At 37.8% G+C, this 27,532-nt stretch overlaps 1 protein-coding gene across 7 annotated transcripts in view; it reads left to right on the forward strand.

Moving 5' to 3' along the window:
• The window catches only part of SYT14 (synaptotagmin 14), a 221,638-nt gene that overhangs the window by 123,990 nt on the left and 70,116 nt on the right, over positions 1–27,532 (forward strand). For all 7 annotated transcript variants that reach the window (XM_040446356.1, XM_040446357.1, XM_040446359.1 and 4 more), the window contains 2 exons: positions 17,938–18,209; positions 23,025–23,474. In XM_040446356.1, coding sequence (XP_040302290.1) covers positions 17,938–18,209; positions 23,025–23,474 — 722 coding nt within the window. The remainder of the gene's footprint in view (positions 1–17,937; positions 18,210–23,024; positions 23,475–27,532) is intronic.

Raw genomic sequence — 27,532 nt, forward strand, 5'->3', positions numbered from 1 at the left:
TCAGAGTATCTTTATTTGCAGATGACATGATTATGTAGAAACTTCTAAGAAATTTACAAGGAATTTTTAGGGTACCAGGTCAATATACAAATACCACATGTATTTCTATATACTAGCAAAAGTAATTGGAAAATACTTTTCAGAAAACTATATCATTTATATTAGTATCATAAAACAGTTCTTGGGAATAAGAATAATAAGCAAGGTCTTTACACGGAAAATCACAAAACTTGAGATAATGTAAAGAAGACTTAAATGTAGTGGTACATCAAGTTCATTGATTAAAAGACTGCATATTGTTAAGATGCCTGTTCTTCCCAAATTGATCTATAGATTGAAGATGATTCCAGTTAAAATTTCAGGAGGGCTTCCTTTTTTTTTTCTTTCTTATTTTTTTTTATATCATATGACAAGCTACAATATTTATAGAAATGAAATGGGCATAGATAGTCAAAAAAGTTGTGGAACAGAAGAGCACAGTAAAAGGACTTACACTATCTGTCTGCAAGATTTAGTGTAAAGCTTCAGGGAACAAGAAAGTATGATTTGGGCACAAAGCTACACATACAGGTCAGTGAAAGAAGAGAGAGTCTACAGAGCAGACACACACACAACAATTATTTTCAACAAGGTACCCAGTTAGTTCAACGAGGAAAAAACAGCTTTCAATAAGTGGTGCTGAAACAACCGGAAATCCATATGGAAAAATAATGTGTCCAATTTTGCCTCACACCATACACAAAAATTAATTCCAGATGGATCATGAACCTAAATGTGAAAGCTAAAACTTACATAATTATCAGAAGAGCTAGAAAATCTTGGTGACTTTGGATTAGGCAAAGATTTTATTGATAGGAATCAAAAGGCATGAATCTTAAAAGAAAATTAGAATGATTGTAAGTACATTGAAGTAAAGAACAACTTGCTCTTCAAAAGACACTATTAAGATGGGTATTGAAGAAGGCATCTTTTGGGATGAGCACTGGGTGTTGTATGGAAACCAATTTGACAATAAATTTCATTAAAAAAATAAAATAAAATAAATATAAAAAAATAAAAATAAAAAATACAGGTTAAAAAAAAAAAAAAGACACTTGGCACAAAAACAGACACATAGACCAATGGAATAGAATAGAAACCCCAGAACTAGACCCACAAACGTATGGCCAACTAATCTTTGACAAAGTAGGAAAGAACATCCAATGGAAAAAAGACAGTTTCTTTAACAAATGGTGCTGGGAGAACTGGACAGCAACATGCAGAAGGTTGAAACTAGACCACTTTCTCACACCATTCACAAAAATAAACTCAAAACGGATAAAGGACCTGAATGTGAGACAGGAAACCATCAAAACCCTAGAGGAGAAAGCAGGAAAAGACCTCTCTGACTTCAGCCGTAGCAATCTCTTACTCGACACATCCCCAAAGGCAAGGGAATTAAAAGCAAAAGTGAATTACTGGGACCTTATGAAGATAAAAAGCTTCTGCACAGCAAAGGAAACAACCAACAAAACTAAAAGGCAACCAACGGAATGGGAAAAGATATTTGCAAATGACATATCGGACAAAGGGCTAGTATCCAAAATCTATAAAGAGCTCACCAAACTCCACACCCGAAAAACAAATAACCCAGTGAAGAAATGGGCAGAAAACATGAATAGACACTTCTCTAAAGAAGACATCCGGATGGCCAACAGGCACATGAAAAGATGTTCAGCGTCGCTCCTTATCAGGGAAATACAAATCAAAACCACACTCAGGTATCACCTCACGCCAGTCAGAGTGGCCAAAATGAACAAATCAGGAGACTCTAGATGCTGGAGAGGATGTGGAGAAACGGGAACCCTCTTGCACTGTTGGTGGGAATGCAAACTGGTGCAGCCACTCTGGAAAACAGTGTGGAGGTTCCTCAGAAAATTAAAAATAGACCTACCCTATGACCCAGCAATAGCACTGCTAGGAATTTACCCAAGGGATACAAGAGTACTGATGCATAGGGGCACTTGTATCCCAATGTTTATAGCAACACTCTCAACAATAGCCAAATTATGGAAACAGCCTAAATGTCCATCAACTAATGAATGGATAAAGAAATTGTGGTTTATATACACAATGGAGTACTACAGGGCAATGAGAAAGAACGAAATATGGCCCTTTGTAGCAACGTGGATGGAACTGGAGAGTGTGATGCTAAGTGAAATAAGCCATACAGAGAAAGACAGATACCATATATTTTCACTCTTATGTGGATCCTGAGAAACTTAACAGAAACCCATGGGGGAGGGGAAGAAAAAAAAAAGAGGTTAGAGTGGGAGAGAGCCAAAGCATAAGAGACTGTTAAAAACTGAGAACAAACTGAGGGTTGATGGGGGGGTGGGAGGGAGGGGAGGGTGGGTGATGGGTATTGAGGAGGGCACCTTTTGGGATGAGCACTGGGTGTTGTATGGAAACCAATTTGACAATAAATTTCATATATTGAAAAAAAAGACACTATTAAGAAAATGAAAAGATAAGTCAAAGACTGAGAAAATGTACATTTTGTAAACAACTATATCCAGATTGCACAGAGAACTCTTACAAGTCAATTACATGAAGTGAGAGACCTGATTAAAAATGTGCACATTTTTGGACACATGCATCACTGGAGAAGATTTATGAATGGCAAATAAATGCATGAAGAGATGCTCAAATCATTAGTCATTTGGAAAATGCAAAGTAAAATTACAATGAGATATCACTCAGCGATATGATTACACAGCCAGTGACGTGTTAAGATTTAAAGACCAGCAAGACTAAATCTTGGTGAGGATGTGGAATAAATGGAACTCTCATACATTCCAAGTTTGAATGCAAAATTGTACAGCCTCCTGGAAAAGTTTGAAAGGATAAATTGTATCTCTACAGTAGAATACAACTTCACAAAAAGTTATGCAACAACGTAGTTGAATGGCAGTAGCATTTACAGGAAGTACAAAATGCCAGACACAAAAGACTATATACTGCATGATCCTATTTGTGTGAAATTCTCTAAAAGGCATAACTCCAGTGAAAGAAAGCAGGTCAGTGGTTGGCCTGTGGCTGGACTTATGGGAGGCAAAGTAACATGAGAGAACTTAGGAGGATGGAAACTTTCTGTATCTCCTTTGTGTGGTGGTTAAGTCGTTGAAATGGATAGATTTTATTGTCTATAAATTATACCATAATAAAATATATTTTACGAGTAGCACACACTCTGAATGATTTGAGCATAGCTCTTCCCCCAGCATTGATTGGCATCTAATACCTCCATGTAAGCCTTGGGCAGTCTGTCTCTGCACATGTCCAGCCAACTCTTGGCCAGGGTCTCGTGGGGGTCCTACACACAGACTTTTGAGGCCCCCTTTTCTCTGTAGAGCTTTTCTTGCTCAGTGCCCTGCCCCACAGTTTTCCAGCTGCTGCAGCCTCCTCAAACCCTTAACCTCTGCCTCCTCAGCTCAGTGACTCTTGCCCTGCTCAGACTTCAGTTCTCTCTGCTGTAGGTAGGATATTGTGCCCAATCAGAGAGTTGGTCAGTTGACGGGATCACCTTGTGAGTGCTCCTTTTCAAACTGTGTGTTGTCCACTGCCTGAAAAGAGTTGCTTCTTGTACTTTTGTCCAGTTTTGTAGTTATTTATAGCAGGAGGGCTGACTAGATACCGTTTACTCCCTTGGGCATGAAAACAGAAATTCCTTGATATTATCTTTAATCATTCATTAACATGAAATATTTTCTGCAGGTAAAACTGAATAGCGTTGAACACAAAGATAAAATGACAGATAACAATATTGTTTGAGATTGACATTATAATTCTGGGCATGCTTTTAAAATTCATCTAAGAGTCTAACTTATGAATAGTCTTGCCTTTTCCAATTTGGAAAAGAATTTGACTTACAATATATGGAGTTAAATTTTAGAAATCAGGTATTTGCTGCATATTTGTGTTTTAAATTGTACTGGGGATGTAAATATGTTCAGACCCTACCGCCATTCTAGGTGACACCGATCTGCCAGTCTCTCTCCTCTCAAGTCCTTACATCCAGCCAGACCTTTGGCAGCCCGGTAATTGAGATCAACTCTTACTCTAAGCAGAGTTGAAAACCAAATGGGCTACTAAATTCTATCCACTGAGAAGATTTTCCTTTCATGTTGTTTTTCAGGGCCTCCTCTGAAATAATTATAATACCAGAACATTCCACTTGTCACTAGACATAATGTTTTTAACCCTCACTGTGTGAGTCATAGGTACTCATGAGGCTATGCATGCAGGTTAAGCAAGATACAGCAGGCATATATACCTGCCTGTGCCTTCAAAGCCTAATTGGTTTTCATCCAATATCTGCTAGTTTCCCTTAATGTTGGGAGTGCAGCTTGACCACGCCAATTTTATAGCTAGATCACATGCACGGTTTGGATCGCATAGCTATCTCGTGTCTCTTGATCCTCCAGTTAGTTTCTGTTTGATAATAATAGTAGGCCAGGAGTTGTTTCTCAAAAATAAACCACTTTTCATTTCATTCGAAGTGAGTATGATCTTTTATCAAAACCTAAGCCTCGGGGCACCAGGGTGGCTCAGTCAATTAAGCTTCCGATTTAGGCTTAGGTCATGATCTCACCGTGAGTTTGAGCCCCGCATCAGGCTCTGTGCTGACAGCTTAGAGCCTGGAGTCTGCTTCGGATTCTGCGTCTTCCTCTCTCTCTCTGCTCCTTTCCCACTTGTACTCTGTTTCTCTCTCTCTTAAAAATAAGTAAACGTTAAGAAAAAACAAAAAACAAAAAAAAACCCTGAGCCTCAAGAAATGAGAGATAGTGAATTGATTTACTGGGGCGCCTGGGTGGCTCACTTGGTTGGGTGTCCGACTTCGGCCCAGGTCATAATCTCACAGTCTGTGAGTTCGAGCCCCCGTGTCGGACTCTGTGCTGACAGCTCAGAGCCTGGAGCCTGCTTTGAATTTTGTGTCTCCCTCTCTCTCTGCCCCTTGCCTACTCACGTTCTGTCTCTCAAAAATAAATAAACATTGGAAAAAAGAATTTTTTTTAAAAGATACATGTACTGAATAAGATTGTACTGGTAGAAGGTAGCTACGTGTGAAATATAGTTTGATTCAGGGATTATTTAAACCATCCAGAAAATAAGGTGAGAAAGATTAAGAGTTATAAGTCATGGTACAAAAATAATCTGGGCTCTGTCTTGTAATAAAATGTGTTAGGAGCTGCAAAAAAGCCATAATTTAAAAAATCTAATCAGGTTCTCTTCCCAACTTAATCAGATTATTTGTTTTTTTCATGTTGAGTTGGGGAATTTCTTTATATATTTTGGATATTAATCCCTTATCAAATATGTCATTTGCAGATATCTTCTCCCATTCAGTAGGTTGCCTTTTTGTTTTGTTGATGATTTCCTTCACTGTGCACAATGTTTTTCTTTGGGTGTAATCCCAATAGTTTAATTTTGCTTTTGTTTCCTTTGCCTGAGGAGACGTATCTAGAAAAATATTTCTGCAGCCCATGTCAAAGAAATTGCTGCCTAGTTTTTTTTTTTTTTTCTAGGAGTCTGATGGTTTCAAGTCTCATATTTAGGTCTTTTTATCCATTTTGAATTTATTTTTGTATGGTGTGAGAAAATAGTCCAGTTTCATTCTTTTGCATGTAGGTGTCCAACACCATTTGTGAAAGAGGTATCTTTTCCCCACTATATATTCTTGCCTCCTTTGTTGTAGATGAATCGACCATGTAAGTATAGACACGTTTATTTCTGAGCTCTGTATTCTGTCCTGTTGATCTATGTGTCTGTTTTTGTGCCAGTACCATACTATAGCTTTGTAGTATATCTAGAATTCTGGGATTGTGCTACCTCTAACTTTGTTCTTCTTTGTCAAGATTGTTTTGACTATTCAGGGTCTTCTGTGGTTTCATGTATAAATTTTAGTTTTATTTTTTCTAGTTCTGTGAAAGAATGTGGGTATTTTGACAGGGATTGCATTAAATATATAGATTGCTTTGGGTAGCATGCACTGAATACCAGTAATGTATGAACACTGTGTTCAATATAAACAGGATACTATAATGCTTCAAAGAGGTAAATATCTAGTGGGGAATATAGAGAAAATAGAAGTAGTCGATAAAGGTGTGCTCCTCCCTACATACAAGGGGAAGTGCAAATTAAAACAAGATACCAACTTTTACCCATCAGAGAAGCAATAGGACTTAAAATCTTAGAAGCAAAAATGTTAGCAAAGATATGGCCAGAAAAGAAAAAAAAGAGTCCTCCAATGCAATTCTACCATCAAAACTTCTCAATACTTTTTGACCATCATCGCCTACTACAGACATTTGAGGACCGTTTGGTTTGCTGAGTCCTTAAAGGTCAAGTGTAAAGCTTACTCCATTGTACCCTGGATCATCTGGAGATTTACCTTGCTCTGGGTCCTACTCAAAGCTGAAAAGCTTTTTATTTTACCTTATAGATGGATCATAGCTGTATACTCAAATATGGAATGTGCTGCTTTCAGAATGTAAAGAGGCCAACCAAAATTTTTGTCTCCTTAGTGGGGCACAGACAAGGGATAGTAAATTCTCTTTGACTTTGGAAGGAATATTCCATCATACTCCTGCACCCTCAGGAACTTTATTGACGAGGCAAGCCCCTGTATTTTCGTAAGACTGAGTTCTCAGTTCTGTCACACATGTGTATTTTACCAAGGCACTTCAGCTCTCAGCTCTTACACTCTCCGGGTGCTAATAGCTTGCTGTCATCCAGAGAAGGATCGAGGCGATGTAGTATGGAATGTTGAGGCAGCAATGGTCTCTGCAGAGCAGCTTGGGGCATGGAACGAGAATATCTTATTATAGGTTTCCCTGAAGCTGGGAAATAGAAGTATTGCTGTCTTTGCAAGGTGAAAATGACAAGTTACTTTTGTTCCCTCTTCACTGTTACAAAGGGTAAAGCATTTGCTAAGTAAAAGCTACGTATCAAATACCAAGGCTCTTTTAATTTGCTTAATAAGAAGACTCCATCTGGAGTGGCACTTGCAGTTAGAGTCATGTAATTAGAAGTTAATGATAATCTGCCATCATTTTTTAAGCCTACTAATTTTTACAGTGACCAAACTAAATACGTTTGCCAAACCTGCAGCTCTCAAGTCTCTGATGGTAGACTACTCTCTCTTTCTCTTGGGATGCCTTGCTGCTGGAGAAAGTAAACTCCAGTGGTTTGCAGGAGTCCCTTCCCATATCATACAGCCACTGCTTAGAAAGCCAAAATGTGGATTCTGCCCGTGCTAAGAGTATATTCTAGTTATGAGTCCCCAAACTGGAAAAGTAACAGCAAGGTGATTTCTATAGATTTATTCTGGGGTAGTTGGTGTTACCTGGTACCATTATATATGGGATTGTTTTTAAATTTCACTTTTTGATTTTTCATTCATGTGTGTAGAAATTTAATTGATTTTTGTAGTATTGATCCCATATCCAGTGACCTTGCTAAATTTACTTACTAACTCTAATAGATTACTTCTAAAGTGTCTTCATCTGAGAGTGATAACAATTTTCTTTTTTCCAGTCCTTTTACATGTTTTTCTCACCTTATTGCAATGGCTAGAACTCCCATACCTTGTTGAACGGGATGATAGCTATCCTTGTCTCATTCCCAGTATCAGAGGTAAAGCTTTCAACATCTCACCATTAAATACAATGTTTGCTGTAGGACTTTCAAATATACTCTTTATGGGATTAAAGAAATTGCTTTCTGTTCCTCATTTGTACACAGCAGAGATTTTATCATGAATACAGTGAATTTCATCAAACACTTTTTTTTCAAATCCTTTTTGAATCTATTACAGTTATCACATTACTTTTTAACTTTAGTCTTTTAATGCAATACATTAGATAAATTAATTTTCTACTAGTAAATCCACTGTGCATTTGCACATAACTTTATATTCCTAGTATAAACCCAAGTTGGTTATGATGTAGCACTCTGTTTGCATGACTCTGGGTTTCATTTGCTAGTAGTGTATAGAATTTTTGTATCTGTGTTCACAAGAGGGATCAGCTTATTCTTTTCTTGTAAGATAATTTATCAGCCTCTGGTGTCAAGGTTATGGGGTTTCATAAAATAATTTCAGCAGTGTTCCATCTTTTTTTATACTATCAAAAATATTTTGTGTAAAATTCGTGATTTTTCTTCCTTAAATGGTAAATTTACCAGTGAAGTGACCTGGGCCTGGACTCTTCTTTGTTAGGAAGGTTTTAAAATATGCATTCAATTTCTGTAACAGATACAAGATTATATAATTTTCCTGTGTCTTCTTGGATCTGTCTAGGTTTTGTTTCTTTAGGAATTTGTGTGAATCATCTGATTTTCAAAACATATGATGGTGCCTTTTTTATGGAGAATTTTTTTAAACATTCAGAAAATTAACAAAAGTTGAAAAAGTAGTTTAAAAAGCAGTACAACTCTTTTTTACTCCTTGAGCTATATCAGAGTCAGTGGCCCACTGGCCTGATTTGTCATCACCCCCAGATACTTTAATGTATATTTTCTACAAAAAAGAATATTCTCTCACATAACCACAATACCGCCATCTAAGTAAACACTTTAACATTAGCTTATTATTGCCATCTAATCCTCAGAATCCATTCACTGCCTGCTGTTGTCCAGATAATATCCATTATGGCAAAAGGATATGTAGTTCAGAATCCTATGTTGTCGTGTTGCTTTAGTCTCCTTTGGGCCAGAGCAGCTTCTCCAGCCGTTCCCTTTTGAAGATGACAGGCCGTGTTTTAGCATATCCGCATAAGTCTGATATTTCTCATGATTAGGTTCAGGTTAAGCATCTTTCGTTGGAGGACCAAGGCAGTGGTGCTGTAGTCCTCTCATTGCATCCTGTCAGGTGATGCACACTTTGATTTGCCCTGTTACTCACGATGTTCGCTTTGATGTCTTCATGAAGGGGGTATCCATGCTAGATAATTAAGTACTTTGTCAGCAGGTGCTTTGTAAAAATGCAGACAATCTGTTCCTCAGAATTCTTTCAATTTGTTCATATATGTATTTATATCTAGAAGGACTCATGTTTTCTTCTTCTCTTCAGTGTGTTATAATCAGTTACTTCAATTGTTTACTTGGAAGCTCAAATTGTGGGATTTGTTCAGTGCAAACTTCTTCAACGTGGCTTCTTTGCCTTTTTGACATGTCTTTGACATCATTCTTTGAATACAATCTAATTTTCAACTTGGTTTCATAGCCCTGAAATTTGCTATTTCTTCATGGAACCCTGGTTCCTTTCAGTAAAGAATAGATTTAGAAGCCAAGATCTGGGCACTAGGTGTGCACACCGGTGTTGAGATGTTGTTCTTAAATCCTCTCAGGAGACAGAGCTAGGATATTTAGGAATGAGTGTGTGTGTGTGTGTGTGTGTGTGCATGTTATATGCATATTTATGCTATATTTACTTATTTAACAACCGAGTTCATTTTCACACTGATATCCTTGGTTCTAATCCAAGACCACAGTTCTTTTTTTCTCCCTTTCCATATTTCTAACTTCCTTCTCTAACACTGAGAGACAGACCTTGGCTTCCATTAAACTTCACATATTTATTATTTGATCAACCCCCGCCCCACCCCAGTCTGCACGCATGCTCCCTCACCCTATTTGGGTTCTGATATACCCTGCAGCCTTTCCTACTTGTGGATGTCCCCATGACCCTCAGAACATGGGTTGTGACACTCCAGACCAGCTTACCATCCACATTGGATGGCCTCATCACCCTACCAAAGCTCTGGCTTCTTGCTTGGAGTCTGACACTATGCTCTAGTACTCCCCCTTGTCCCCATGTAGTTGTCTTCCTCACCCCACTTGGGCTCTGACACCACACTCCAGGTGACCTTCACTCATGGATACTCATGGATTTCCTGTGTCAGGCCAACTGTCTATGCTGATGCCTTCCTCTTTCACCAGGTATGCCTCTGTGTGGATTTCCTCTTAGGCTTTCACAGCCCACACCTGTCTCCCCCCCCCCCCCCCCATGGCTTGGATCCTACTCCGATTTTGACTCCTTTTTCCTTCAGTGTAGACACACTCTTCACCCTTTTGGGCTTTGTTGCCCCATGCCAGGCATCACCATCGGGAACCTTCTTATCCTGTTGAGACTCCTGGTTGTTTTTTTTGTTTTTTTGTTTTTTGTTTTGTTTTTTTAAGGTAGGAAGAGACCTTGTCTTGTTTTGTAAGTGCTCTCCAATATGCAGATGGTAAATGAAATTGCTTTAAATATATCCATGCATGAACCCTTTTATGGATATATCATTTCCACAAAATAGGGTGGGGAGTTAGGTTGTAAAACAAGGGGGAAAGTAATAAGATGGCATCATCATTTTGGTGTTTGGCAGTTCCACTAGAAGCTTCCTCTTAAGGTTGGATGTTTACAGTGTAATTTAACAACTGTAGTATAAATTATGTTATTTTATAAGACGTTTGTCTTAAAAATTTTCCAGTATCAGTTAAATTTTAGCCAACTCTTAGTTACTACACTGTGTAGACTATAAGAAGTAGTTGCCAATTAGAGAAAGAATATATTGTTGCAAAAGTTTGAAAGAGGAAAAATCTTCATAACTGCATTTTTAAAAATGAAATTCCTGGGGCGCCTGGGTGGCGCAGTCGGTTAAGCGTCCGACTTCAGCCAGGTCACGATCTCGCGGTCTGTGAGTTCGAGCCCCGCGTCAGGCTCTGGGCTGATGGCTCAGAGCCTGGAGCCTGTTTCCGATTCTGTGTCTCCCTCTCTCTCTGCCTCTCCCCCATTCATGCTCTGTCTCTCTCTGTCCCAAAAATAAATAAACGTTAAAAAAAATGAAATTCCTGGGGTGCCTGGGTGGCTTAGATGGGTAAGCATCCGACTTCGGCTCAGGTTACTACCTCACGGTTCATGAGTTCAAGCCTTGCTTTGGGCTTTGTGCTGACAGCTCAGAGCCTGGAGCCTGCTTCAGATTCTGTGTCTCCTTCTCTCTCTGCCCTGCCCTGCTCACACTCTGTCTCTCTCTCTCTCAAAAATAAGAATAAACACTTTAAAAAAAATTTTTTTAATGAAATAACTATTCCAGGTACATTTCGGTGTTCTTTCACTTTGTAAAGTAAAATGCAAAAGTAAAGTGAAAAGTAAAAAGTATGGTATTATTGTTTTCAAAACTTTGAGGATTTAGGTCATATTTTATAATTACATGAAAATATAAATACATAAATAATATGTAAATTATATATATAATTTATATATTCCAATATGTATATTCCAAATTTCACAGCTTTAAAATTGTTTCTCTCAAATCAGAAACACTAGTGAAGTCTCCTCATGGAACCTACTTAGCATCTTTAAATATCACTAAGTGTCTTTTGGGTAACTAGTGCTTTAGTCCCTGGAGAGCAGTTACACTAAAGAGCCAGATGACTAGAGCTCAGCTGTGTAAATATATCCTGGTTGGCTGACATCTAAACTGGGACCTGATGGAAGTAAGGTATTAGATTATTACCGGACAGAAATTAGATTGTGTTGGTCACATGAGAAGGAAGTTCAGACAAGGATTAATATAGTGAAGCAGCTGTTGAAGAAGAAAGACCACAGAGAAGATGTTTTAATCAAGATGAATATGAAATCAGATTGAAGGATAAGGGAGACAAGGATTTGATCATGCGGGTTTTTCTAGCCAACGTCCTTTATCTTCCTCCCTGGACCCTGTATGCTTTAGGCATATACTCTTTTTGGTTTGTTTCTTTTCCTTTTGTTTCATGTGTATATATATTTTTATACTCTCAATTAGTGTATAAGCTTTTGTAAAAGAAATGTTTAGTCATTCTTTTCTTTTTCCAATTTTACTGAGATATAATTGATACATAGCATTGTATTAGTCTAAGGTATTAGCACAACATAGATGTGATACATGTATTTATTGCAAAATGATTTACCACGGTAAGTTTAGTTAACATCAGTCACCTCACATAGTTACACATTTTTTTCCCTAATAAGAACTTTTAAGGTCTATTCTTTTAGCAACTTTTAAATCTACAGTACATTATTGTTAACTGTCATCATGCTGTACGTCGCATCCAGGATTTATTTATCTTTTAACTGGAAGTTTGTACCTTTTGACCACCTTCACACATTTCTTCCACTCTCCACCCTCACCTCTAGCAATGACCAATCTGTTCTCCGTATCTATGAGTTCAGATTTTTGTAGATTTCACTTATAAGTAACATCATACAGTATTTTTCTTTCTCCTTCTGACTTATTCCACTCAGTGTAATGCCCTCAAGGTCCATTTGTGTTGTCACATGGCAAGATTTTCTTCTTTTTTCTGGCTGAATAATAGTCCAGTGTGTGTGTGTGTGTGTGTGTGTGTGTGTGTGTGTGTGTGTGTGTGTATACCACATTTTCTTTATCCATTCGTCCATTGATGGACCCTTAGGTTGTTTGCCTGTCTTGGCTATTATAAAGAATCCTGCAGGGAACATGGAGTGCAGATATCTTTTTGCGATAGTGATTTCATTTTCTTCAGATAAATACCCAGGAGTGGAGTTGCTTGATCTTATGGTAATTCTATTTTTAATTTTTTGAGGAATCTCTGTACTGTTTTTCCATGGTGGTTTTACCAGTTTACATTCCCACCCAAAGGACACAAGGGTCCCTTTTTCTCCACATCCTATTCCAGCATTTGTTATGTATTCTTTTTGTTATTGGACATTCTAACAGGTGTGAAATATCTCATTATGCTTTTGTTTTGCATTTCCCTGATGATAGTGATGTTGACCACCTTTTCATGTACCTATTGGCCATTTGGATGTTTTCTTTGAAACAAATGTCTAGTTCCTCAGCCCATTTTTTTTAGTGTTTATTTTTGAGAGAGAAAGAGAGCATGAGCAGGGGAGAGGCAGAGAGAGAGGAAGCACAGAATCTGAAGCAGATCCTAGGCTCTGAGCTGTCAGCACAGAGCCCAACGTGGGGCTCAAACTCAGGACTGCAAGAGCATGACCTGAGTTGAAGTCAGACACTTAACTAACTGAGCCACTCAGGCACCCCTTCTCAGCCCATTTTTAAATCAGATTGTTATTTTGCTGTTAAATTGTATGAGTTCTTTAAATATTGAGTATATGATTTCTAAATATTTTCTCCTATCCCATAGATTGCCTATACTTTTTTTGATGGATTTCTATGCAGAAGCTTTTTATTTTGATATAGTCCCACTTATTTATTGCTTTTGTTGCCTTTGCTTCTAGCAAAGGCAAAATCTTGTCAAGACTGTTTTAAGGAACTTATTCCTTATGTTTTCTTTTAAGATTTATAGTTTCAAGCTTTATGTTCAAGTCTTTATTTTGAGTTGATTTTTGTGTGTGATGTGAGATAATGATACAGTTTCATTCTTTCACATGTGACTGTCCAGTTTTCCCATCATCATTTATTAAACAGACTATCATCTCCCGTGTGTATTCTTGGCTGTTTTGTCATAAATTAATTTACTGCATGTGTGGGTTTATTTCTGGGTTCTCTGTTCTGTTGATCTGTGTGTCTGTTTTTATGCCAATGCCATACTCTTTTGATTACTATAGCTTTGTAATATAATTTGAAATCAGGAAGTGTGATACCTCCAACTTTGTTTTTCTTTTCCAAGATTGCTTTGGCTTTGGAGTCTTCTGTGGTTCCATACAAAGTTTAGGATTGTTTTTTTTCTATTTCTGTGAAAAATGCCAGTGGAATTTTGATAGAGGGTCACTTTGAATCTTTATTTATTTATTTATTTATTTATTTATTTATTTATTTAATATAATTTATTGTTAGCTAACGTACAGTGTATACAGTGTGCTCTTGGCTTCAGGAGTAGATTCCCGTGATTCATCACTTACATACAGCACCTAGTGCTCATCCCAATTTATGGACATTTTAACAGTATTATTTCTGCCAATCTATGAGATATGATAATCTATGAGAAGAGATAAAATATCTTCCCATTTATTTTGTGTCTTTTTCAGTTTCTTTCATCAGTATCTTGTAGTTTTTAGTGTACAGGTACATCTTTCATCTCCTTGGATAAATTTATTCCTAGGTATTGTGTTCTTTTTGAAACAACTGTAAATGGAATTAAAAAAAATTCTTTTCTGATACTTTGTTGTTACTGTGTAGAAATGGAACTGATTTCTTATATTGATTTGCATCATGCAGTTTTACTGAACTCGCTTTTTTTATGTTTGTTTATTTTTGAGAGAGAGACAGAGAGAGCATGAGCAGGGGAGGGGCAGAGAGAGAGGGAGACACAGGATCCAAAGCAGTCTTCAGGCTCTGAGCTGTCAGCACAGAGCCCAACATGGGGCTTGAACTCAGGAACTGTGAGATCATGACCTGAACCGAAGTTGGATGCTTAATCTCAGTCTGAGCCACCCATGTGCCCCCAAATTCACTTATTCTAACAGTTTTTTGGTGGATTCTTTCAGTTTTTTATCTATATAATATCATCATCTGGAAGTAGAGATAGTTTTACTTCTCTTCCAATTTAGATGCCTTTTATTTCTTTTCTTTCTCTGGCTGGGATTTCCAAAACTATATTAAATAAAAGTGGTAAGAGTCAGATCCATGTCTTGTTCCTTATCTTAGAGAAGAAGCTTTCGGCTTTTCATTATTGAATATACTGTTAGCTGTGGGTTTGTCATATATGGCCTTTATTGGGTTGGCTAATGTTCTTTCTGTACTCAGTTTCTTGAGAGTTTTTGTCATGAATGGATGTTGAATTTTGTCAAATGCTTTTTTTACATCTACTGAGATGATCCTATGATTTTTATCCTTTGTTTTGTTAATGTGTTGTATTACATTGATTTGCAGATATTGAACCACCCTTAAATCCCTGGAGTAGATCCCAATCTATCATGCTGTATGATGCTTTTAATGTATTGTTAAATTTGGCTTGCTGATACTTTGTTGAGAATTTTTGCACCTGTGTTTATTAGAGATCTTGACCTGTAATTTTCTTGTGGTGTCTTTGTCTGGCTTTAGTATCAAGGTAATGCTGGCCTGGTAAAATGAGTTTGGAAGTGTTCCCTCCTCTTCTATTTTTTTGTAACATTTTGAGAAGAGTTAGTATTAATTTTTCTTTAAGTTTTGGTGACTTCACCGGTGAAGCCATCTGGTCCTGATCTTTTGTTTTTTGGGAGATTTCTTTGTTGTTGTCATTGTTTTGCTTTGTTTTGTTTTATTAGAGACAGAAAGACTGGGGAAAGGACAGAGGGAGAGAGAATCTTAATTAGGCTCATGCCCACTGGGACCCAGTCTCACGACCATGAGATCATGACCTGAGCTGAAATCAAGAGTCAGATGCTTAACTGACTGAGCCACCCAGGCACCCCGGGAGGTTTTTGATTACTGACTGGTTATTTGTCTGTTCAGATTTTCTATTCATGATTCAGTCCTGGTAGCTAGTATGTTTCTAGGACTTTGTCTGTGTCTTCTAGGTTGTCCCATTTGTTAGCACATAATTGTTCCTGTTAATCTTATATGATCCTTTGTATCTGTTATATCTGTTGTAATGTCTCCTTTTTCATATCTAATTTTATTTATTTGAGTCCTTTCTCTTTTTTCTGGGTGGGTGGCACCTATTCTCTTCCACGTAGGTATGGACATTGAAGCTGACTCCATCTCCACCTTCACTCTGATGGCTTCTGATTAATCTGAGTGAATTATGGCAATCCCATTCCCCTGAGATGGGTTCAGGACTAGATATGTATCTAGTTCTGTCAGTGCTATCCTTGGGACTATGTGCTGAGCAATTTGAGGTCTGAGATCTGAGAAAGATCACCTCTCTTCTAAAAAACATATATATATAGGTAAAGATAAAGGAAAAGATGGTATTCTGACTCCTGAAACCACGACACTGGGAAATTTTTAATTGATTTTATGTTACAGTAAATACTAGATATTACCATTTAATTTATAATGCAGTGACTGATTAAATATACATCTTTTTTTTTTAATTTTTTTTTCAACATTTATTTATTTTTGGGACAGAGAGAGACAGAGCATGAACGGGGGAGAGGCAGAGAGAGAGGGAGACACAGAATCGGAAACAGGCTCCAGGCTCTGAGCCATCAGCCCAGAGCCTGACGCGGGGCTCGAACTCACGGACCGCGAGATCGTGACCTGGCTGAAGTCGGACGCTCAACCGACTGCGCCACCCAGGCGCCCCTAAATATACATCTTTAATGAGGGGAGGACATTGGTTAAATAATTAAAAAACTGTCAGTAGAGAATATATTTGGAAACCACAGGATATCCAACTATCAATGTCTTGCTGTTGTACTTTTTAACCTAGCAGATTTGTTTCAGGCTTCAGGAAGTTTGGACATAGCTACTTAGTGATGTTTCAGTTACCCTGATATGTTCTATTTGTCTGCTTCTCCATCCTTAGCTTTCATTGTCACGCTTGTTGCTTCATGGTTACAAAATGGCTGCAGCGCATCCAAGGAGGAGGAAGGAGAAAGGCCAGTGGACAAAAAGGGCATGCCAGTTGAGTGGGCCTACTTTTATCAGGAAAACCAAAGGTTTCCTGGAAACCCCTCTCTGAAACCTGGGGTGTTGTGTTTTATTTGCTGCTAAGTGCAGTGTATCAACTTTATCTTCCCTTCTCAAATTTAGTTTCAAATATGTTAGTTCAGTAACTTGTTTATTTTTTGCTTATGCTTTATCAACTAAATGTTAGACTCACTAGGTAAGACATTTAGTTTTCTTTTTCTAAAATTTGGGCTTCTGAGCTATAAATATGTAAATTTGTGCTAAGTTCATGCAAATTTTAATTTGAACCAGGCATTGTGGAAATTTTTAAATGAGTTTTGTTTTTCTTATGTAAAGTTTTTCTGCTTAGGAAGAACAGAAAACCTATTGAACATTTGAACTGAACTCCATTATAAGAATTACAATACAAAATACCTCCTCTCAGGGTCCCTTTTGATAACAGAGACTCACAGTCCATTAAAAGAAAAAATGAGCAGTGTTTAAATTTAATATCTGATATTGCATTCAGGATTTAGCTGAGACTTAGCTGTTCTTAAATTATGTACTCAACTATTTTTTTTTTACATCATCCACCTCCCCCCACCTGTATCCTGTTCAGAGACGTATTTATTCTGGGTTACTGAGATAGATCATTGAGGTAAAAATTAAAAGGATAATTTAAGGCTGAAAGAAAATATGGTTCGAAATGAATTGCTGCAGGTCGCAATGCGCGCTATAGACAAGGTAGAGCTGAACTTTAGAAGGAGTTAGGGACACATGGTGCAGTGGGGCAGTGAGTGGCCGCTGGGTAGTTGAGACAGGGTGAAATGCAGTTTTAAGTCTCTGTTCAGTGTTAGGGATTAGGCCTAGATTCACGGTGCACCTCAATTTAGGATTCTGGATCTAGGGTGGATGTGGAAGAATAGTTCTGAGCTAAATGCTAGTGTAAGTTCATCTCAGTCATTGGAGAAACTAAATGATGTCTTATATTTGTTGTACCCACCATATTCTCACCTGTTGTGACTAGAGGAGCCACTCGTCATAGGGGAGTAGGTAAAATGTGTATGCTTCCACACTGGAAAGAAAGAACTAAGTAAATAAGCTATTGCACTAATATTTTTCACTCTCCCATTTTTATGGTACATGACAGCATCTCTCCGAGAATGTGACTTTTATCTTTCCTAATCTTATTATGCAGGAGGAGAGGAGTGGAAAACCAGGCTATTTTATTTCTGTGTCTCTCAATTAGGGAAGGAGGAAACTCATGAGTGAATCTAACAGTTATGTTGCCACAGATTTTTTAATCCAGTTTTTTTTTTAAGTTATTTACAGTTATTGTGGACGGTACTGCATGTTGAGGCTAATTGGAAACAGTGACCAGATTCTTAATCATTGTCAGGAAACTGCATTCAGAGAATGAGAAGAACACCCCCACTGGATGAATTGCAGCCACCACCATATCAGGATGACAGTGGTTCTCCCCATCTCTCATGTACGCCCTCAGAAATTGGGGACAGTAAATGTGAATTTTCCCACTGCAGCAACAGTCCACGATGCTCATATAACAAGTGCCCAAGTGAAGGAAGCACAGGTCACGAAATAGAAAGTTTTCATAATAAAGGATATGAAGAAGACGTTCCAAGTGACAGCACTGCAGTCCTGAGCCCAGAAGTAAGTAAAAAAGCACATAGAGTTTTTTAAATGGACGTTATTGGAGGATAATAATCCTGTGCTTCTCCTCTTGGTAAGACGGTTTCATCACTATCCTTGTCCTTTGTGGCTTAAGGTACCCGTGTTCTCCTTGATCTAATCTTGATCCAGCAGACATGTCAGGACTGTCTCGACCATCCTTCACCCACCCCACCCCCTTTTCCCCAAAAGGAGGATGCGTAGCTAAAAATGAGAGCAATGCACAAGATACTGAAAAAATGTCTTCCCCAGGTTTCCACCTCAAGATAGGTCTTTTTTATTTTAACATTGTATACCAAACATTCTGGAATTACCTGTTTCTTCCACTTGAGGCTCCTATTATGTGCTTTTTATTTTTAAACTTCTTTTAGTTTGGATATTTTTTACTTCTGGGAGGTTGCTCACTGATGTTTTATAGGTTTTTCAAAAATGATGTTTTTGCGTTTTTATGTGATGGAATATGGAAGGGAAGAGTGATGCTCAGCTTTATTAACATTTGGATTCATGGCATCACTCAGAGTTGTTGGTTGTGGTTTAAGTTATTTCCTATTTTGAAGCAAAAAAGTGAAAATGACAACAAAAATACACGTGTTGAACTTTTGAAGTCTTTCCATGTTCTTAAAAGGATTTGTTTTAATCTTTCAACGATGATGAACACTGTAATAGTAATTTGAGCTTTTCATTAGGTACTATGTACTTTTAGGACTTACTTTCTTTTAGACTGCAGCTTTTTACAACTTTTGTCCCAAACAGCATTTCATAGTAGTACTCTAGTTATGTCAGTGTTCTCACTAGGTGAAATCCATATACGGCCAAAATTAAATAATGGAAGTAGAGCCATGAACAGAATTCCCACAATTTTAAGTTTTTCTTACATAATTTCTAAAAACACGTGTTGTCTGTCACTATGTTTCTACTCTTTCTAGTATTCTAATATAGTATCTAATTTAGAAGAAAATTCCACATTGGAATTTTAAGTTTAACACGTCCGTATTTCACGGTTTTCCACAAAGACTATTTCTTTGTGCTCTGTGCATGAACGAATTTGAGACCACTGTTTTGTAGGTTTACACACTGGAGAGATAGCCAACAAGTTAATGGAGGAGCCTGGATTGTGGAGTTAACAATAACAATAGCAGTCAACAGTTGTGCCAGAAATTTTGCTATAAGCTTTATAGTCAGCTCAGTTAATTTTAGCAACCTCATCTTCAGGAAGTTATTTCCATTTTACAAATGAAAATATTAAGACTCAGAGAGTTAAGCAGTTTGCCCACATACAAGCACCTATTAGATGGTAGAACTGTAATGCAAACGCAGGTCTGTCCGACTGCAAAAGCAGTGCTCTTAACAGCTATATTCTGTTGCCCTTCTTGACCTAAATCGTTGTGTGGGAAATTACTTTGATCATTGGCATGGTACCCTCCCTTGCCCGGTACCCTACCAGGCAAGCTGTTTCAGAGAACTCATGGACCAAATTCGGATGCTCAGATCACGTGTGTGTGTGTGTGTGTGTGTGTGTGTGTGTGTGTGTGTGCGCGCGCGCGCGCGCATGCACATGTGTTTTAACCTATTTCTTTTTTTTCTTTTTTTTTTTAATTTTGAAATTTATTGTCAAATTGGTTTCCATACAACACCCAGTGCTCATCCCAACAGGTGCCCTCCTCAATACCCATCACCCACCGTCCCCTCCCTCCCACCCCCCCCAACCCTCGGTTTATTCTCAGTTTTTAGGAGTCTTAACCTATTTCAAATATAATGCCAGAAGAGGAGCAAGGTGAGGTAGGTTAACACACTTAGAATAGGATGCCAGTAGGTACAGGTGGTGGGAATACACTGTGTAAGCCTTGGTTCAAGTAATGCCAAGTGTCCTATGTCACTCTTCCTGCCCCATCAGTGTTCCCTATATACGGTTGTAGTAACAGGGACAAGAGTTGAGTTTTTTTTGTTTTTGGTTTTTTTTTTTTTAAAGTAATCTGTACACCCCGCGTGGAGCTTGTACTCACAACCGCCAGATCAGGACTTGTATACTCCACCAGCTGAGCCAGCCAGGCACCCCAAGAGTTGAGATGCAGACAACGGTGCCAGGGGCCAAAAACATACACTTGTTTTCTGGGAGAGATGCAGGGACAATTACTCCTGTCATCAGTAAAACTTGCCAATTAGCCCACTAAATCAACCTAGGTTCTATTTCCATTAAGGAACACATGGGTGACAGAGCTTTAGCTCAGAGGTGACATGATCATGGCTTGGGCCTTACATTCCTTCCTTTAGGCAGTACTCATTTGTTCTAATTATATTTTTGATTCATTATGTCTGTCTTTGGCATATCTTCCAAGTTATTAATTTAGTTACTATCTGTATTTACTGTATCTTCTGAATTTTGCCTCTCAGATTACTTCCTTATTCATTATTTATAGTTAACACAGGCGTTGAGTTTTGCCCATATTTCAGAAGCTGCCAGCTTGCTGTCTGTTGACACTTAGTCTCTTCTATCCTGCTTGTTTTTGTGTCTCTGTAGCAGAATTGAATATATTCAGACTCTACAGCAAGTGCATGTTGTATCAATATCTAGATGCTTTTATAGCCTCTATTAGTATAAAGTCCACTCTTGTGTTTTTTCAAATTTATTTTGCTTTCTACTCTTCCTTTAACAGATACTATTTATCAAATAGAAAAGTCTTACTTTCCTCTTCATTTAATTCAGGGCATAGCTATGTTAGTGCCCATCTACACACACAACTGAACTGGGATAGGAGTGAGGGTTCCAGTGAGGGTTCCCTGGCAAGAAGGTCAAAAACTCTACTGATGACCTTTTACTAGCTGACAGTCATTCAAATGTAGACACTTTGAAAGGAGGGATTATTTTCTAGTAGCCTGTTTAGAGAACACAAATAGTAATTTTTGTCTATAAAGGTCCACCCTTTTAACCCTCTCTGGGACGTTATGAAATTTTTTACTGCCTTGTACATCTTAGCTATTATGATACTATTTTAGAAAGTATTTCATTGAAAAATCAAAGCCATGTAATTAATCATCTTTGATTGCCAATTATGAAGTGGCATACGTTAAAACATTTTGCTCTAGATTGTCAATTTTTTTGACAGAATAAGAATATGTTTATCCTGATTTCATCATATTCCATTTAAAAAAAAAAAAAAGCCGAATCCTTCTCTAAGAGTCTGTTCCCTCTCCCTAAGTGTTGTTCTTCATTTCTTCTTTTTTTTTCATACATGGTACCAAGCAGGGTCACTCATAGGTAGACATGTAAGATTTATATGTAAAAGACCTGAGTATTTTTGGTTCTCTGCTGAGTCTTCCCCAACTAAAATACAGCCTGGCACATGGTTAGTACAACAGTTAGAGTTTGTGTTCAGCTGCTTTAACAAGAGACCAATATGATGGCTAAAAACCACAGAAGATTGTCTTTCATTTAACGACAGTCTAGGGGAGTAGGTGGCTTCGCTCTACATCATTCAGGGGCTTGGGGGGGTGGGCAGGGCGGGAGTTTGGTTTTTTTGTCACTCTGCCATCCCCTGGAGTATTTGTCTTAGTCCACATGGTCCAAGCAGAGCCACCCATCCTACCTGCGTATCTGCTGGTGGGAAGCCTGAGAAAAAAAGAGAGTGAAGGTCAAGTAATTTCCTCTATAAACCTAATCTGGATGTTTCAGACATAACTCTGCTTGCCTCCCACTGACCAAAGCCAAGTCTCATGAGCATAGGTGCCACAAGGAAAGTTTTGAAGGGCAGTCTCTTGCGGGACAGTGTGTTTCTGCCTCAACTCTGGTAGCCCTTCTCAGAAATGCAAAAAGGGAAGAATGGGACTAGTAGGAGTGGCTGCTACCATAGGCACCAAGGACACGTTCAGAAGCAGAAAATTATAAAATTGGTCCACATTTTAAAATGTCCATCATTTTAAGATGTTTAAGACTTGTTAAAATGCTTGAAGGGACAAAGTGGTGTTGTTGAAAGGTCACAGACCTGGGTTTGGCACAGTCGGTAAGTAGCCAACCCTCTTGTTACATTCCAGGGACTTAGGCTGGCAGGAATTTGAGACAATTCTGGGTAAAACAGGTACAGCTTCTTCCAGCCTCATCATTAAAATGTACAGTTTTGGTCTTTCTGGAAGTTTTGAAATGTGTAGTCATCGATTTTCAACAGTAAGTAACCTCAGAAAATAATACGTAGTTTTAAATTGAGGTTAAAAATTAAAGTGTAAATAATGTATGTGTTATGGAAAATAAGTATTTGGCCACAAGTATTTTTGAGGCCTCTGTATTTATACTTTCATATTTCCCATTTCCCTTGATTTCCAAGCCTCAAGGTGCTTACACTCTGTTACAGATGGGGTGTTTTAGAACAAAATTTCCAAAGGGGACCAAATTTTTCAATGGCATTATGCTTGTATTCATTATCTTTCTATCCAGCCTAATATTGAGCTGTCAGTTGCATTGTTTATAATGTTGAAAGTGCAATTTGGTAGTTTCCTACGAAAGGAAGAGAGATACATCTTGAAGCATGTATTTTTAATTATAAAAACATATCCAACTTTCTCAGAATTGTGATGGGGAATACTAAATTCTTTGTCTGTATTATGATAAGCTTTTGAGTTTAACCTACCACGTTTACTCCTCTGACCTTGTGGAGTAGCTTTTGATCATAGTTGACTGTTACTTATTATTACCTTCTTTGTGACAGTTTTCACATCCTCCTCCTAAAGCAGTATCAGATGTTTATTTACATGCTCGATTAAATACTAGAGTTAAAAACTGAAAACATTTGAATTTGCTTTTCTTAGGATATGTCAGCTCAAGGATCATCTTCACAGCTTCCCAAACCTTTTGATCCTGAGCCAGAAGCTAAATATGGCACACTGGATGTGACTTTTGACTATGACTCACAAGAACAGAAGCTTCTGGTAACAGTGACAGCTGTCACCGATATCCCAACATATAACAGGACAGGTGGCAACTCATGGCAAGTACACCTTGTTCTTCTACCTATAAAGAAGCAGAGAGCAAAAACCAGCATCCAGAGAGGACCATGCCCTGTCTTCACAGAGACATTCAAATTCAATCATGTTGAATCCGAGATGATTGGAAATTACGCAGTTCGGTTTAGACTGTATGGTGTGCACCGTATGAAAAAGGAAAAGATTGTGGGGGAAAAGATTTTTTATTTGACGAAATTGAATCTTCAAGGGAAAATGTCACTACCTGTGATATTGGAACCTTCTTACAATCATTCTGTGAGTATCTGATCAAATAGCCTGACTATGCTTTATGTCGTGATATATAACGTAGAGAGTTTTTAAAATCCATTATCAGTCCAGCCACTTTCTCAGTCTTTTCTAAATGCAATAATCATGCCTTTACAAAATTTCTAAGCCCTGGATAGGTCTAATTTTTTCTCATTCTAGAAAAGTTGCCCTTGAAGATTATATGTGACTTATGTATTTTATTTAGTCCTTCACAGAGTCCAGTCCAATGTCTTACACATTTGTTCCTGTGTTAAATATTTATTAGATGATTGATTATGACATCAAACGAACTCCATGCAGATTTTATTGTTTCCTTTCCAGGTTAAAACTAAGTGGTACAGTAAGATCTAGCCCCGTATCTTGTTTAATATGCCACAGAAATCATTTGCTTTTATAGAATATGTACTGCTGCCCAGGTCATGGCTAATTATCTTTCCAGAACTGCTATGAAATTATTTTTAAAGGTTCAAAAGAAAATCTGGCCTTGTTATACTCTGTACCCTTTCTAAACAAAGGTTTTGCAGTAGTTTGGGGAAAATACTTCAGTTTCGTCTATGAGCTATTATCCCTTTTCCCTTTTTTGCTCCAGGTTCTGATCACATATAAGTCTCTCTCCCTCTCTCCCTCCATATTTTTAACTAAATTCCCGCAAGACATTGCAAATCACAGGAGAGTTGACCTGCTTCTTTAAACCGGAGATACATTATGTCACATAGTTATTTAGATTATGAGAAAATCTGTGATATGCTGTAAGTGTAAATTACAAATTGTATTTATTCCTCTCTACTATATTGAATTAAAAGCATTTTTATAATATAAATACAGAGATTTTAGAATGGATGTTTATTTTTAAATAAAGGTATAATATTTGAGGGTTGTTTTTAAGCTTTTAAAGGGTGTAAGCATAAGTTCAAGATCAGAGAATTTATACCAGGAAGCATTGGATCTTATAGGACCCTCATTCACATTAGATTTTTTTTTTCACCATACCATTTCAGCTGGATGATTTCAACATTTTTAAAACCAAAGGCCATAGTAAGTATAGTGTATCCCTGCGGGTTTGTAGGATACTGTTTAGCCTTTATTGATAACTTGTTACAATTTTAAATTGCAGAATTACCACTGTGGGGAAATGTCCCTTTTAAAAATATAATATCAGCAGTTTATCGGAGGAGAGAGAAAAGAAGTCCAGGCAGTATTTCAGAGTTGGAAAAAGCAGTTTTTTATAAAATTGAATATTTGGCAGTTCTTAATAGGATTGTAAACTTTTTCATGATTTGGTCTGAGTGATGACTAGTTAATCTGTGAAAACACATTCTTATAGAGAAATATACCTGATTTAAATTGGAAGAGAATGACCGTATCATCATGAGGTATGTATTTTGTATTTATTTACTTCAAATGATCCATTTCCAACTCTGTGTTAATTATATTCATTTCACAAACAAAATGAAGCAACAGAAAATAATATGGTTTCATCTCTGGTCCAACTAAATTATTTCTGTATATACCTACATTACATGTATTGGCTCATAGTCCTTGATTCTATATTTCTGACAACCAGTACAGTAAATTTCTGAAGCATGTTCCCAGAAAGAAAAAAGTGCTAGACAAATAGCTTCTAAGAATCTGACTAGAACTGTCCACTGCTCTGGGAGAATTTTTTCTTTACACTGCCACCCTTTTCAGATTTACTGCCTGTGTTTAATTGTTCCTCTCTCTTTCCATCTTTCCCGTTCCACCTTCTCCAAATCCAAAATATTTTGGCTTCTGTGCCAAAAACAATTTAGCACACCACAATTTTGAGGTCAAGACTCATAATTCTATCAGTTGTCTTGTCATAACAATAAAATACTCCTAGAATGTTTGTGTTCTGTATGTGCTACAGTGTTTATGTTCTCTTTGCTTAAGTTTTGATACTAACCGTATAGAAAAATCATGTGATTATAGATTACGTGGGTGATTTTAGCTTTAATTTTATAAGATGTACTAATAAATGAGTGAGAAGTTCTCATAATTAAACAATTTATTCTTGTAGCTTTTGAATAATTACTTGATGTCGTTGCAAGAATATTAATTAGCCTTTAGGTAAAGGACAGTTTTAAGATATTCAAAAATTGATATACTGTGATTAAACATATTTGCAGTTTAATAACAGTTTACTTTTATGGGTAATAATAGAAAAACAGAATTCTACAATGGAAAATTTAACTTTATATTCAGGAACTGATCAAATCAGTACATTGAGAGAAAAAATGATCACTGTCACCGGATGACTGAGAACTAAACCCTGAGTTTCCCTGAGGGGAGAATTTAAGTTGAACTTTAAGATAAAGATTCGGTTTGATCACTGAATGATAGAAAACATACAGAGTTGAAAAGCATGAGTCCTTTGTACTAACTAGCTGTGGCTGTAACTTTGGATAAATTATCTAATCACTTTGGGCATCAGGTTTCTTAATAGTGAAATGAGGGAATTAACTAAATGTCCCATCTATCTCTGATATTATGATTCTACTAATATATTTTGGGAAAGGCATTAGGTAAGAACAGAAATGGGTGGAATTTAGATGCATTTGGTGTGCTAAATATATGACATTTTGTTTGGATATTTATTATGGTTTCTCACTCCTCCATATATTTTCAACTGTCTTCTAATGTCTGAGAAAGTCCCAACTAATAGTCCCACCTCCCTGAGGGCAAGTTCACTTTCCCAGCCTGACTGGTAGCTCGGGCAGAGCCACGCTCACGAGGCGCTCCAGTCCTATTCGTGCCCAGGAAACCTCAGTACAGACTGAACAGAGAAGCAGGGGCTGCACTCACATCATGTTTGCATGGGCTGATGGTGGAGGAATCTGATACTCAGAGTCCGTAGTAATTCTGAATTAGCTTTGCTGGTGCAGAAATAGTATGTGTGCTAGACAGTGACTGTTGCAGGAGAGAAGAGACCTTGGCACATGAGTGTCCATGGGGAGCAGTGGCACAATTTCCTCACCGGGCCAGTTCTGCAGCGTAGTTTTAGTTTTTGTTCTTGAGAAGCGTACCCATAAGCCTATTCTCTAGTCATCCTGATTCCCTTAATAAATTACTCTTCCGTTTAATGTTAGCTTCCAGTGTTTTCAGATAAGAACCCTGACTGACAAATGTTGAAATAGCCATATGGTTGATTATTTAGTTGTTTTAGTCATCTCTGAAGCCAGACTCAACAGCTAGGATGTTATCAGTTACCCTTCCTGCCCCGGTGTACCCCTCTTACTGGAACTTTTCTCATGTACTCATCTTTGTTCGAATGGCACTCTTTCCTGGTCTATAACCCCAGCTACTTTCTTCACCTGCATCTTTAACGCCATATTACTCTGTATAACAGTTGCCTGGAATGGCATCTCCCCCCCGCCCAACTTTTTTTAAATTTTTTTTTTATTTTTGAGAGAGAGAGAGCACGAACAGGGAAGGGGCAGAGAGAGAGGGAGACACAGAATCCAAAGCAAGCTCCAGGCTCTGAGCTGTCAGCAAAGAGCCCAATGCGGGGCTCGAATTCACAGACAGTGAAATTATGACCTGAGCCAAAGTCAGGCACACAACCGACTGAGCCACCCAGGCACCCCACCTCTCCCCCTTTCTTAATTCCAGTTGTATTTCTCATTCAGCTACTAGATTTCTTAATAATATTAGATTTTTTATTATGGTTTATTAATAATGAGACTTTGTTCTTTCTCTCACAACCCTTCCCGTACAGACACTATTTAACTAGCATAATGTATGCAGTGTGACCAGCTAGGAAATGGGGACTTCAGTCCTGTAGCTGCAAAGCACTGAATTCAGCTACCACCTTGAATGAGCTTAGAAGTAGATTCTTGGCCAGAGCCTCCAGATAATAGCCCAGCCCAGCTGAAACTTTGATTTCAGTCTCGTGAGACCCTAAGTAGAGAATCCAGCTGAGCTCATTTGGACTTCCTACCGCAGAAAGTGTGTTGAAACTTAAGCTTTAGCAATAGAGGGCGCTTAACATGTGCCTTGACATCTGTGTTCCATTCAGTCTGGCTCCA

The sequence above is a fragment of the Herpailurus yagouaroundi genome, unplaced genomic scaffold (genome assembly GCF_014898765.1).
Source record: "Herpailurus yagouaroundi ecotype Mexico unplaced genomic scaffold, PumYag 195, whole genome shotgun sequence".
Lineage (NCBI taxonomy): Eukaryota > Metazoa > Chordata > Mammalia > Carnivora > Felidae > Herpailurus > Herpailurus yagouaroundi.